The following is a 14,945-nucleotide window of genomic DNA, read 5'->3' as shown; positions in this document are numbered from 1 at the left end:
CGGCTGGTGTTACCAGGCGCGGGGTGGCATGCCTCGTTGATGTCGCTGACCGTGCCGGATCAAGGTCAGAGCAATGCCATCATTGCCGCGGATCCTCATACCAAAGTGGTTCGATTCAAGTACCCACAAATCATTCGTAAATGGACAGACACAGGCAACCCATCCACCTCAGGGTATCTGCGTGTAGAGGCCCCTTTGCTCCAGGGCCAAATCGAATTGGAAGATGTCATGAATGCCAATCAAATCGTAGCCACAGGGACGGATTTTTGGAAACGCGTGAGTCAAGAAGTGCATAACTATACCATGAAAACACTCGTGGCACAACAAAATCATCTGATGATCCATGATCGCGATTCAAAACCGATCGTGAGCATCAAAAAACACGCGATGCCCCGACTGACGTGGAAAGAGGATGCCCTGGTGATTCATGGGGTGGCCCAAAAGGATTTGATTGATCAACGCCAGATCAACGTGGTGGAATTTTACATCAACTTGGACATTGCCCTGAAGTTTGGCTTGTTGACCAGAAAGACAGGCAAAACAGCCAATGTCACAGGTTCCTTTGACATTGGTCCCAATTTGCAATTCACGGCGCCTTCAGACACCTATAATGAGACCACCGGTCCAGTTGGCAGTCAAAACCGACGGTTTTACAATTGGGAAGGCGAGCAGTACATGGGTGTGAGGCAGACCAGCCGAGCTTTTACGATCATGACGATTGATAATGTGGTATGGGTGAGATTGTACATGGGCTTGGCAGATCAACAACTTGAATGCTTCCTTTGAAAAGATTGTGGGGACCCGTAAACGCACCGTCATGGTCTATTCGGATCTCGTGGAATCCACCGTGGTGGGCAGTGGCAAGTTTCCCCTGTTGCGGGAAATGCAATTGTTGAGAACCGGCGATGGGGAAAGCACCGCGGAACCCCTGCACCATCAATGGATCAAAGTGCGAGGACAACAATTGGATATTTTGGAAGTGGAAATTGCCAGTACTAGTGGACCCCTGGCCGTCCTACCCCCGGGCAAAACCCTGGTGACCATCGGTCTCAAACAGCTATAAAAAGCCCTTCCTATGTCTCGAGGATCCCAAAAGCACCTCGACGTGAACCGACCCAATGCGCGGAGGCAGTTTAACGTGGTACCACACGCCCGTGCTCACCTCACAAGAGGGGAAAGGGTTGGACGAAGAGTTGATCAAAATAGCGGGACCCCTGATCGTGCAGCAAGCGCAAGCGGGACTGCGAGATATTCAACGAGACAAGAGTGCCGCGGAGACGTGGGCGGATCGAAGTGTGCAACTGAGCCGTGGGTTGAAACGGAAAGCCCCCGCCATGGTGTTGGCGGGCGGCAAACACAAGGCCAAAAAAACTTATAAAAGAGCTACCCAACTTATACGGGACATCTTTGGACGTTAAACATGGTACGCGTGGATGGTTTTCTCAAAACGCAAAATCGCATTCGACGGCAACGTGCCCGTGGACGGTTCATCTCGCCGTACCAAATCGGGGGCACGATCTTTGGCAAGTCCACCATGGCGCGCTATCCCCTGATGTATACCTCCTCCCGCCTGACGGACCCCCTCTCCATGGAGAAGAGGATGCTTCGACAAGTGCGCCAGATGAAAGGGGGGGATCTCAGAAAGGTGTTATGGGCCAACCAAGCCAAAGCCAGGAGACAACGGATGAAAGGAGGCAACGTCTTCCGCCAGTTAAAAAAACGCCTCCACATCGATGTTCCTCATCGCCCTTTTCCCTCCGCCCATCCCATTCATGATGGGTACAGACTGCGAAAGGGTAGAAAAAGAGGACGACGTTGAACCCCAGGGACAGACCGCATCATGTCGCTCCAACTGTTTGACGTACCCGATGTGGATTATCGGTACGAAGCCTCTCGGGAGGTGGAATTTCAACCCGCCTTGACGGGTATCCAGCCCATCACGTTCTCCATCCCGGGCTCCGACGATTATTACGACACCAATTCTCTCCGATTCAAAGTCAAAGTCCGTCTGACCGATCCAGCCGCTGCGTATGAAGGCATACAAGCCGATCTGAACGTCTCCGATGCCAACAATTCCAGGAACACCTACTGCGTCAACAATTTTGGACACTCCATCTTTCGAGATATCACCCTGAGCATGAATGGGGTCCTCATGACGGAACAGAGCAACACCTACCATTACAGAGCCTACCTAGAAACCCTCCTGAATTACAGCCGAGAAGAAGGTGCCACCAAGTTAGCCCCCCAAGGATGGGTCAATCAGCTGAATGTGATTGAAGTGATGGGAGCCACAGGAGCCAATTCGGATGTGCCCACGGGTGCGAATTGGAGTGGCAATGTAGAACTGCGAGCCTTGACCAGCCGGTTGCTAGACAAGCATTGGCACACGTTCCTCATCCGCCCTCATTTGCCACCCCTCAAGACAGGCAAATTGTTGGTCCCCAATGTCCAGATGGACTTTGAACTCTTCCTCAACCCCAACACCGTCTACTTGCTGAGCACCCCCAACAAAGGCACTTTGGTCGCCAAGAAATTTCCAGCCATTCGCGCAGAGGACATCAAAGTCACCTTGCTGATGAGAAAAGTGACCTTGAACGCCAGCGTCTATGTCAGACTGCAGAAAGAAAGACAGCTGGGCAAACAGATTGCCCGCTACCCCGTGGTGCGGAGCGAAATCCGCACGTTTTCCTTCGATGGACGAACCACCCAGTGGGAACAAGACAATGTGTTTGTGCGACGATTTCCTGACCGAGTGATGGTCGGGTTATTGCATTCGGATGCCTTCAATGGAAACCTACAAAGATACCCCTTTGCCTTTCAAAAGTTTGGCGTCACTCAAATACGTCAGACCTTGAATGGAGAAGAATACCCTTACAGAACCCTGCAACTGACTGGAGCAGAAGCCTATGAAGATCTACTGGGGTACGATCGATTTCTACAAGCCATGGGTGCCTACAATGAAGACAAGATTCCCATGCTGCTACCTGGGGATTGGGGACAAGGCAACAACTGCACGTTGTTCCTGTTCAACAATGTACCCAGTGGAAAAGCCGATGATCCTCAGTATCGCAACCCCCGTCAATCGGGCAATGTGCGACTGATCATTGATTTTGCAGCGGCTGTCAATCACAACATCACCGTGTTGGTCTGGAGCGAGTATGAAAACATGTATGAGATCAATCACATGGGAGGTATAAAGTATAACATCAACGCTTGAGGTGATTCAGAAGACAGAAGACACCGGGCATGGAGTTTGTGGCGCTCAGTGATACGGTGCTGCGGACCCTGGCCCTAGAAGATCCCACCTTGCGACGCGTGTTTCACGGGGTGTACCCCGCCGACCAGTTACCCCGCTCACCCCCCAAGAGTGTCCGTCAAGCCTACATTGTCAACACGGATCCGGCGGGAGAAAAGGGACAACATTGGTTGGGTCTGTGGACGGAACAGAACAAGTGCGAGATCTTTGACAGTTATGGGCTGCCCTTGCACGTGTACACCCACCCCGACCTGCACCAATGGTGGGGACAATGGAAGCACCTGATTCGCAGTGACCAGACGTTGCAAGCCTTGGATAGTCAGACCTGTGGCCATTATGCGTTATTTTTCTTAAAAGCCCGAGCCCAAGGCCGGTCGTATCAAGACTTTTTGGGGCAATGGAGTTGCGACAATTTAGTGTTGAATGATCAGAAAGTGGCCGAGCAGTTGAAACGCGTGATTAAACAGGAAGTACAAGATGAAGTCGATGCCCGCCCGGAGGGAGGGCAAAAGAATGTGAGCCGACAGGCCTTTATGCTTTGTAATCCTTGTGAGTGTTGAAATAAAAAAAAAAACACCATAAAACGAGACGTGCTGTGATCGAGGGGTCATTTGAACTTTCATCATGATTACGCGAGGGGATGTCCAGCGTGTGATGGACGCCTTCGTGATAGAAGAAACCCTGTATTGGTGGTCCCACCCCATCGAACGGGTGAACACCGTCCAAGGGGTGGATGCCTGGGATGGGTACCATTGGTTGATGGCCCGCCAACTGGCGCAAGACCAGGACTGGGTCGCTCTCAAACAGTACATGGACACCATGAAAGAAACGCATTTAAGGGAGACCATGGAACAGCTGATTCAATGCGAATCGCCACGCCTCTACCGCGAGTATTGGACGGCATGCCCAGCCACAGACGACGACGACGACGGCAGCAGCGCGCTTCCTCCCGACGACCCCGCTTTCGTCAAAACGGGCGAGGCATCATGAGCGTGTTGGCCAAAGTGGCCAAAATCGGATATAAATTGGGACGTAGCAAACGGTATAAACGCATGGGCGCTAAAGGGGCCACGGGTCATTACCGTCGTCTGCCTCGACCGTGGGAAGGATGATCCGTCACCCCAGTAGTGTGATTATCGCGGGCCCGTCGGGCAGTGGCAAGAGCGAGTTAGTGGAACAATGGTTACGGGACCTCCACGTGTTTCAAGTCCAACCCAAGAAGATCGTCTATGCGTACGACCGATGGCAACCCCGGTTTGATCGTATGCAAAAAAAAGAGGGGATTCAATTTCATCGCGGGTTACCGGACCCCCGTCATTTAACCCAATGGTTTGGCCGGAGTGCTCGTCTTGGACGATTTGATGGAAGAAGGGGGACAGGATAAACGCGTGTTGGATTTGTTCACCAAAGATTCCCATCATCGGAACATCACCGTCTTGTATTTGACGCAAGATTTATTCCCACTTGGCAAATTTGCCAAGACCATCAATCGCAATGCGCATTACATTGTGGCCTTCAAGAATCCCCGGGATCAAACGGGCATACGCACCATTTTACTGCAAGCCTTTCCCGACCGATGGCGTCAAGTCTTGCGCCTATTTAAACGCATCACGTCCCGTCCCTTTGGCTATTTGATGTTGGATGTGCATCCCGCCTCGGATGATCGGTACCGCCTGTGGAGTCATTTAACGCGCCGAGAAGGCAAGGCGCAAGTCCATACCTTGCCCGTGGATGTCCCTGCCGTTCGAAAACGCGTTGCAACGAGAACGCGAACGTCAACGGCGGCAAAGAGAAGGCGGACAACATACTGACTTAGTGACCCGCATGGACACCCCGACCCTCTCGCCCGCCGGGGTGGGCTCCCCCACGTCCCCTCCTCCCTTCCAGGACCTCAGTCGCATGACGGACATGGTGACCGAATTGACCCAACCGGTGGATCGAGCCCAATTGGATCAAGAGATTGAGGATTTTAATTGGACGTTTCCGATCAATGTGGACGATGCCTTGAATGCCTTTACGTTACCCCCTGTGGCAGGCACAGGCACCACCACCACGGCACCGCCACCACCACCCACCCTCACCACCGCTCCCACCACGACAGCCACCCAAACCCGTCCCACCACGTCCACCCGCACACGTCCTACGGCCACCACCACCAGCTCCAGACGACCCAGACCACGTCCTGTCACCACCGCCACCACCACCACAGCCCCCTCACGCCCCTCCACCGCCCGTCGCAGTGCCGGAGCCGGGACCAGGACCACCACCTCCACGGTGACGACTCCGACGGGACGTCCCACCGTGGCCGCCAAACAACCACGACGACGTCCTCGCGTACCCTCTCCACCGTCCCCGATTCCTCCCCTCCGTCGGAGGACGAGGATGAGGATGATGATGACGACGATCGACGGCGAGGCTTAAGGCGACGGTTGGATTTGCTGAATGAAGATGCGCAAGAACGGGCGCGAGGAAGGCGCATTCGCAATATTACGCATACCAATACGGTGACCACCGTGTATGAAGAGGGAGGGCGACCGTCCGTGCGCCACACCTCGACGCGAACCTCCGGTCCACCCCCACCACGCCGAGGTCGTGGCCGTGGCCGTGGCCGAGCCCGTGGACGGGGTCGACGCCCGTGAAGCTATAAAACCAGGGTCCTTCCTTCAACCGTCCCAAAACCATGTGTGGCCGATGTCGAAGCGGGATGGCCCCTCGACGCAAACGCAAACGCACCACGACCCGACGTCGCCGACCCCCCGCCAAACGACGAAGGGGTCAAGTAGGGGGTGTCGGACCTGGCCTGCCTCTCGGGATTCTCAAAGCTGGGTATGGGATCACCAAAGCCATTGGGGATCATCAACAAAAGCGAGCCCAAGCCATTATTGACAAACGCACACGAGAGTGGGAATCCGGCAAACGGAAACGCTATGCGGGGGAATCGTTTAATTGTTCCATCATGTGAAAAAAGTATAAAAAGACAAGAGGCGTGTCTTCCGTCGGACATCATGCCCTGTGGTCCACGACGACGAACACGACGCCGACAGCAACGAGGGGGTATTCTCCCGCTCCTCCTCCCTATTGCTGTCGGTGCAGCCATCGCCTTGAAAAAAAAGAACAAGAAAAAAGTGGGCAAGATCAGTGCCGCGCAGTGGGCAGCCAATCAACGACGGGTCCGGCGAATGTTAGGTCGAACGGGTTGGGGCGGGTTTAAAACGCTGAGAAAGCTATAAAAGACACGCCAGGTGGGGACCCAGACTCCAATTGAGGATGGTCCGTGGACCCAATGGACGCCGACACCGTTATGTCCCCCGAAAGCGACGTCGTCGACGCGGTCTGCAACGCGGAGGTAGGCTACTGCTGTTGGCAATGGCTCTCTCGCCTTTGTGGCTCCGGAAATACAAACCCAGGGTCCGTCTTTCGTCGACCGGACTAGACCCCCTCGCAAGGCCATCACGATGACGTTAGAGTGGACGGAGGAGATTGAGGCCGCGTTGTGTCAGCGATGTCGACGTCATATGCAACGGCATTCTCATGGGGAACTGTGTCGTTCATGTGGGGCCCAATTTACCATAAATAGAGCGGGGTCGTGGCCATCCCTGAACCTTCAGCATGGCGTGGCGCATGGAACGTCAAGCCCCGTTCTTGAAAAGTGTCTTACAAGAAGCCAATCAGCATAAACGACAAGAATTGTTGCGGATGGCGAATGCGGATCAGATCAATGCCATCAGTGAATTGGTGATGAACACGCTCCGTGGCACTGTGCCCCGTTCTCGACATACCATCACGTTGCTCAAACCTCATGCCCAGAGTTTACGCGCCATGGCCAAACCCGCGCATTCGGTGAAACGGCGACGCGCTATCATGATGGCTCAAACAGGCGGTGCCCTCTGGCCTGAACTCTACCGATGTTATAAACGTTGCATGCGCTAGAGGAGACACCTCAGTTGCATGATGGAACCCGAGATGGTGAGCACCACGGTGGACAACGCCCCTGCTTTTTTACAATTAAAAGAAAAGTACAAACAAGAATTGGTGGAAGATACTCGCTTGAGTAAAGCCGCGGATTTGGCGGCCAGACAACATGTGCTCCTGACCAGCGAGGTCCCGGATGCCTGGAAACGACCGCAACTCAAAGCCGTGAGCCGTCAATTACGCCATTGGACCAAAAAAGTGCGTCAACCCTTTGGAGGGCCCGCGGGGGGTGTGCGCGCCGCAGGGGCCACCACGCCTGGCGAGGAGGATGATTTCGAGGCGGGGCCTATGCAAGCGTGGTTCACGTAGTTGGTCAAAGCCACCCGGGGTATAAAACAAGGGTCCACGCCGGGTGGGCCCAGAAAACCACCTGTCCCGCCTAAACCGAACATCACTCCCAGTGCTAAAAAGAAACTCAAGTTTACGCCCCAAGTGAGCAGTGGAGACTTGGCCGAAGGGTTGCCTGGTACATCCACGTCGTCCTCCATTTCTTCGACGCTCTCTCCAGCTATCAAGAAACATCTTAGACAGAAAGCGAAGGCGGTGGTCAAAAAGAAAGGCCTCAGTCTGACCAAGAAAGCCTTGGATTGGAAATCGTGGAAAACCCCGTGATGGGACGGAGACGTCGTGCTGCTGCCGCCTCCCGTACCCGACCTAGGCGACGACGACGATCGCAACGCGGGGGCAAGTTATTTGATGTGCAAAACCTTCTCAACAAGACGGGCATTGAATTTCATTGGCCCGGCTATCAGTATATGGGCCCTGGCACCCATTTGAAAAAACGTTTGGCCCGAGGGGATCCCGGCATCAACCGGTTAGACAGGATTGCGAAAGTGCATGACATGGACTACGATAAAGCCAAGACCTTGAAAGATAAATGGGTGGCGGATCGCAAGATGATTGCCAAGATTGATCAACTCCCTGGTCGCAAAACCCTGACGGAGCGTATTGTGAGACGCATTATGAAAACCAAACTGAGATTGGGCATGTGAACAAACAAAAAAAAAGCCCTTATGTTAACACAGTCATAACAAGATAACAAGATTGAATGATATAATCAAATGTTTTAATAAACTCATCTTTGTTCTTACAAATATTGGTCCAACTGTTGTAACGCGTTTGTACGAAGGGTTTGTACAGGGTCCTCTTCAGGCTCGGACTCGGCCCAGTCTAACGGCAACCACGGGAGGGGAAAAGGACGCTCTAATTGCTCGTCCAACCATTGCCAACGTTGACGCCGAATCGATGCCATTCGTTGCTCGTATTTTTGTTTCTGCAAGGCTCTCCACCCCTCCTCGCCCAAGACTCGCTTTTTCTCTGCTTGCAATGCCCGCCGCCGTTCGTTCAACCGGTGTTTGTAGGCCTCGTACGTCCCCTCCTCCTTCATTTTCGCCATCCAGTTCTTTTGGCATTGCGCATTCCTGCGTTTCATTTCACTCCGTCGCTCCTCGGACATGGCATGGTAGCGTCGCATACCCTCCTGGACCTTTTTGGCCTTGAAGGCCTCGTACTCCCCGTTGGCTTTCATGCGTGCCATGCGTTCGACGTAACGCCGACGGTTGCGGGCCCTCACCTCCTCGATGCCGTTCACGGCCGCATATTGTCGTTGCCGATAGAGTTTTTGGTTCCGTTTATTGAGCTCGGGGTCCCTCTTTTTGCGGGGTCGGCTCGATCCGGGCGTATCCATGCTGCAATTCGAGTAAACGGGCGGCACACACGTCCGCCAAGGCCCGTAACTTTCGGAATGGACCCTCACTGGTCTGTCTCTCTCTGGCACGACGGTCCCGCTGCTGCTGTACAATCTGCTCGCGGTGCCTGTGGTAATAGTCCCGGTTCAATAAACGTACATAGGCCGCGTTTTTGGTTCGATACCGTAGACAGGCCAGTCGGTTGGCTTCTCGGGCTTGGGCTTCCTGTTCGGGCGTCGGGGCTGGTTTAGGCGGTTTGGGTGGTTTCACCTTTTTCTGGGCCGCCCGCCGTTCACGTTTCTGCTGCAACAATCTCTCTTTGTTCTTGAGATACCACTCGTGCTTCACCTGTTTCACTTTCTCAGGATCTTTGTTGGGCATCTCGAACTCACACTGACGTCTGTTCTGAACGACCGACTTTATCTAGGGCTCCATCCGCCAATCACTGATCTCGGTCCAGACCCAGAGGAGATGGAAGGAGTCTGTACCCATGGGGGGGACCACCCCTGATCTTCTTCTGGTCGATCAACCCCCTCACCTGACTCTCACCTGAGCTGGGTCCACCAATCCCAGCGCAGGAGAGATCACGTGAGAAGGTCTATAAAAGTCCACGTCCAGCGCGGGAACATTCAAATGGGTTGCCGCTGTCATGGCGGAGGCGTATCACTTCAGTGACGATGAAGAGGGGGATGCTCTGTTGGACCGTGCCTATGATCGGTGGGAACAGTTGAGAGGGGCTGCCGCCCGTGGCCCTCTCTTTCAATTCAGTATGCAACCCATCGGTCGACGACGCCGCTGGCGTGATGTAGTGGAGCGGGCGCAATTCAATGCGCAATTACGGCAATTGCGGGATCCTGTCCCCGGGGATAATATCGGTATGGCTTTGACCGAAGCACTCCATCAAGCTATTGAAACAGAACTCGGCCGCGAGCAGCGACCTGCCCATCATTTTGTGAATTTTGCCATCACGGCGCATGGGTTCACCCATGCTTACCAAACAGCCAATTTTACGGTGGGGGAATTTTTACAACGCACGGCACGATTGGATGAGATGTTAGCCACCTTGGCCGGCAAGTTGAATAGCAATGAAGCCTTCAACCCCGATCGCGGTTTCCAAGTGGATGTGGTGTTTCGTCTCTATGCCTGGTCCAGGGTCTGGTCGACATAAACAACGCAATGTGGGACGTCTATGCCTGGATCGAGACAACAAGAAAAAACGTTGTATCGTTATCATCCGAAACAGAGATGCCTTATGCTGTGCCCGCGCTATCGTCACCGTGCGAGCTCATTGCCATAAAGACCAAGGCGTGGATGGGTTTCGCGATTGGGACAATCTCAAACGGGGTCTTCCTGTGCAGTTACGTCAAGCCCAAGCACTCCATCAGCAAGCGGGGGTGGCGGAGGGTCCCTGTGGTTTACCCGAGCTGCGTCAATTTCAACAGGCGTTGGGGCCTCAGTATCAACTCTTGGTGATGATCCGGATGAAACCCTTTTTTCTCATCTTTAAAGGACCTGACGCTCCTCATCCGATTCGTTTACTGAAATCCAACGATCATTTTGATGGTTGTACGTCTTTTCCTGCGTTTGTGAACCGCTCCTATTATTGCCTGGACTGTGAACGGGATTTCAACTCCAACGATCGGGCCCATCATTCTTGTCAAGGCAGACGCTGCAAAGCGTGTGGGCGCTTTGACTGTCCAGATTATGTGCGTGGCACCCGCCCCACGGAGTATTGCCCCTTATGTCACCGCAAGTTTTACGGTGAGCAATGTAAACGTCATCATGTGGTCAGCAAGCAATGTCAATCCATCAAAACCTGTCTCAAATGCCAGGCCCAGTACACAGTCGTCCCTAACAAACGTCACCAGTGCGGGTATGCTAAGTGTCCCGTCTGTCAGGAATGGGTGTCCATCCAGGACCACAAGTGTTACATTCAACCCGTGGCAGGGAATGAGGAAGAAGAACCAACCGAGGAGGGGGGAGGTAGCATGGTGGCGCCACCCCCTCCCCTGTTTGTTTACGCCGATTTTGAAGCCATGCAGAATGCGGAAGGCGTGTTTGTGGCCAATTTGTTGTGTTATTCGTCTAGTGCAGAAACGACCATTCATGTGTTGGACGGGGAGGACTGTGCTCTACAATTTTTGCGTGATTTAGATGATCTCACGGTCCTCTCGGACGCGGAGGGTGAACGGGAGATTCTCGTGGTGTTTCACAATTTGAAAGGGTTTGACGGCATGTTTATTTTGCACGAACTGTACCAGCAACAACGCGAAGTGGTGGATCAACTGACGGTGGGCGCTTAAGTGTTGTCTTTCAGGAGCGGAGCTGTCAAATTCATTGACTCGTTGTGTTTCTTGCCCATGCCACTCGCCTCGTTTCCCAGCACCTTCAATTTGACCGAATTAAAGAAGGGCTTCTTTCCGCATTTGTTTAATACCCCGGATCATCAACAATATGTGGGCCGCATCCCCCATTTGGAATTTTACGATCCCGAGGGTATGATGGCCAAAAAGAAAGACGAACTGACGCGTTGGCATGCGGATCAAGTCCGCCGTAACGTGCGCTTTGATTTTCGTCAAGAAATGATCGAGTATTGCAAATCAGATGTGGCTCTGTTGAAAGCGGGGTGTGAAGCTTTTCAGCAAGAATTTGAACGGCAGGCTGGCTTCAATCCCATGGCCAAGTGTATCACGATTGCCAGTGCCTGCAATCTGTATTGGCGCAAGCACCATTTGACCCCTGACACCATTGCCGTTGAACCGCTAGGGGGTTGGCGAGGGGCCCAAGTCAACCAATCCCTCAAGGCCCTACAATGGCTGTACTATCAAGAACATCAAATTCCCAAAGAGGGGGCCAGTGCCGACCGCATTCGACACGTCCGGAATGGGGGCGAACAGTCGGTTCGAACTATCGCCAACAGTTATTTTGTCGATGGGTACGATCCCCTGACCCGAACCGTCTACGAGTTCCACGGATGTCTCTACCATGGCTGTCCCCGCTGTTATCCCATGAGAGATGTCACACATTATGCAGTGCCAGACCGAAGCGTCGAGGAACTCTATCAGGCCACGCTCTCCAAACGCATGGCCCTGCTCCGAGGGGGTTACACGGTGATTGAAATGTGGGAGTGTGAATGGGACAAAGTGGTGGACACGGATGAAGCCGTCCAACGTTTCCTGACGTCGTTCGATCTCCCCCCACCCCTGGAACCCCGCGAGGCCTTTTTGGAGGTCGCACCGGCGCGGTGGCCCTGCATGCGGTGGCTGCGGAAGGCGAGGACATACGCTATGTGGATGTCACGTCCCTGTACCCGTGGGTGAACAAGAACTGCCCTTACCCCATTGGTCATCCCAAGATCATCACCCAACCTGCCGACCAGTCCCTGGGTTCCTATTTTGGTATTGCTACGGTGGACATTCTTCCCCCGGCTGGTCTATTCCACCCTGTCTTGCCTGTACGCTGTGGCCAAAAGCTCACCTTTCCTCTCTGCCGTGCCTGTGTCCAGGCGGAGCAAGCCCAACCCATGTTGACCAGAACCCTGTATTGCCCTCATTCGGACGCGGATCGCAGGTTACGTGGGACCTGGTGCACGCCCGAGCTGGTCAAAGCCGTCGAAAAGGGGTACACCCTCATCAAGATCCACGAAGTCTGGCATTTTCCCCCCGAGCAACGCCAAACGGGTCTTTTCGCCCCTTACGTCAACACCTGGCTCAAGTTGAAACAAGAATCGGCGGGGTGGCCCAGCTGGTGTCAGACCCTCGAGCAGAAACGAGAGTACATTCTTCGTTACCAGGAACGGGAGGGGATCCGACTCGATATTGCCAGCATTGCCAAAAATCCTGGTCGCAAGGCCACGGCCAAATTGATGCTGAACAGTTTCTGGGGCAAGTTTGGCGAGCGGATCAACAAACCCACCACCGTCACTGTCAGGGACCCCGCTCATTTGTTCAGCCTGATCTCCGACGCGGCTCTCGATCTCAGTACCCTCCGTCTCTGTACCGACGACATCCTGGAAGCCGTTTACACCAGTGTCCAAGAAAATGCCGTCAAAGGCACCAAGACCAATATCTTTGTGGCGGCTTTCACCACGTGCCATGCTCGACTCAAGCTCTACGAGTCCCTCGACACCCTTCAACAGCAAGTGCTTTACTATGATGCCGACAGTGTGGTGTACAAGTGGCGTCCGGGTCAACCCTCTATCGCCACGGGTGATTTTCTGGGGGACATGACCGATGAATTGGACGGGGACGTCATTACCGAGTTTGTTTCGGGGGGCGCCAAGAATTATGGGTACACGACCCGCGCAGGCAAAGATGTGTGTAAGGTCCGCGGTTTCACCTTGAATGTTCGGGGGTCCGCCATTCTCAATTTTCACACCATGAAAGAGAACATTCTCTCGGAACTAGACTCGCCTCAGGACGCTCGCCGAAATTTGAACATTACCACTCCTTATCATTTCACACGGGATCTAGAGAAGAAACAAATTCAAGTGGTTCCGCGCGTGAAGCAGTATGGGTTGGTGTTTGACAAGCGCGTTATCGATGTGACCACCCGATCCAGCTATCCTTATGGCTACGAGAGGATTGGGGATGAACTCGACCTGCTATTAGATTTGTAAGAAAAAAAGGGCGTGACGTCACTCGGGCGTCACACACGTCCCACTTGTCACCAGGCTCTACGCGGTACGTTCATTAAAACTAGGTGAAGCATGTGGATCAAACCCTTGTGTGTGCGTGTTCTTTTCCCCATGGGGTCACGTGAATTTCTATGCCCAAATATGGGCATTGTGACGTCAATGAGGTCACATGGGCTAAATACTCGATTCTGATTGGTTGATAAAAATTTTGCTGCGCTGTGATTGGTTAGTCCCTAGGGTAGCCCATCTTACTACTTGTGTGTTGGGGGGGTCCAAATTTTGGTTTAAAAAGGACCGTTGAACTTATTTGTTTGTCAAAGGCGAACAGATCACAGGAGGCTACCCAAAAACAACTACAGTTTTGAGTATCCCTGAATTTTAGTTTCGCGACAAAATGCAATGCACCTTTGATTAAAAAAACTCAGCCGGTTAAAAAGTGATATTTTTGGTGAAAATCCTTAAAGGAAGGAACTGTTCGATGCCATCAATGCAACAAAGGAAGGTAAAGCCCTTGGAAGGTGTGGTATACCTGCCGAAATCTGAAAACATTGTGGCTGTGAAACTCGCCTCTAGCCTGTACAAACTGAGTTTGCAGACCAGGGAAACTCAAGATTTACCAAAAGACTGGAAAGATGGCATTATCGTGCCAGTCTTCAAGAAGGGAAGAAGAAAGGACTCTGGGAACTATCGAGGTATTTCTCTTCTCTCAATAGCCGAAAATATCTGGACTCGCATACTCCTCAACAGACTGAACGAACACATTGTCCCCATATCGTGCCTGAGACTCGATGTGGTATTCGCAGTGCATGGTAGAGGCACTGTGGATATGATCGATCCTCTGTTTTGCGACAGTTACAAGAGAAGTGTGAAAATTTGCATTCTGAAACTGTAGACGAGAGGGTTCACCATAGAATTTGCCATATGCATGGCATCCACGAGCCAAAAAACTTGTGGTGCAGAAAAGCAGCTTGGACAGAATCCTCTCGTTGAGTAGACGACAAAACCAGGCATCCAAAACACAAGCGATGAAGCAATTGTGATATAAAGTGTTTTTGCAAGCTGTAAATTGCGCTCCCTTGATCCCTGCCTATGATTGTCTACCGTGGCCGATGATCTGGCGCGCAATCGAGTACGTATGCTAAGGTAACTTGCACAAATTATCAAGATGGAAATAAGAAGGGATATCCTACTCGCGACCAAAACATATTCCCCCATCAATCCTGACAAATGGAAGGATAATAAGATAAAAGCAAAGAAAACAAGGCCGACGACCCAAACAATAACGATGCTATAGATGTAAACCCGACTGTTTGTAACGCGATGACGGATTGGCCACAAGACGGCGAAAGCACGTTCCAAGGAGACAAGGGCGAGAAAATAAACGGACGAATTC

The 14,945-nt window shown here is 52.8% G+C and overlaps 2 protein-coding genes across 2 annotated transcripts; both read left to right on the top strand.

Annotated features, from left to right (window-relative positions):
* Positions 1–1,840: 1,840 nt before the first annotated feature.
* Positions 1,841–3,217, top strand: LOC140932170 (uncharacterized protein F54H12.2-like). The gene has a single exon (XM_073381813.1). The coding sequence runs from the start codon at positions 1,841–1,843 to the stop codon at positions 3,215–3,217; it is 1,377 nt and encodes a 458-aa protein (XP_073237914.1).
* A 9,222-nt stretch (positions 3,218–12,439) lies between these two features.
* On the top strand, positions 12,440–13,534 carry LOC140932168 (uncharacterized). Its single transcript, XM_073381812.1, has one exon. The coding sequence runs from the start codon at positions 12,440–12,442 to the stop codon at positions 13,532–13,534; it is 1,095 nt and encodes a 364-aa protein (XP_073237913.1).
* The last annotated feature ends 1,411 nt before the right edge of the window (positions 13,535–14,945 follow it).

Source organism: Porites lutea, chromosome 3, assembly GCF_958299795.1.
Source record: "Porites lutea chromosome 3, jaPorLute2.1, whole genome shotgun sequence".
Taxonomy (NCBI): domain Eukaryota; kingdom Metazoa; phylum Cnidaria; class Anthozoa; order Scleractinia; family Poritidae; genus Porites; species Porites lutea.
This window is presented reverse-complemented; position numbering and strand designations above follow the sequence as displayed.

Coding starts and splice junctions, on each gene's coding strand:
- LOC140932170 (XM_073381813.1), top strand. CDS start 1,841: ATGTCGCTCCAACTGTTTGACGTACCCGATGTGGATTATCGGTACGAA.
- LOC140932168 (XM_073381812.1), top strand. CDS start 12,440: ATGTTGACCAGAACCCTGTATTGCCCTCATTCGGACGCGGATCGCAGG.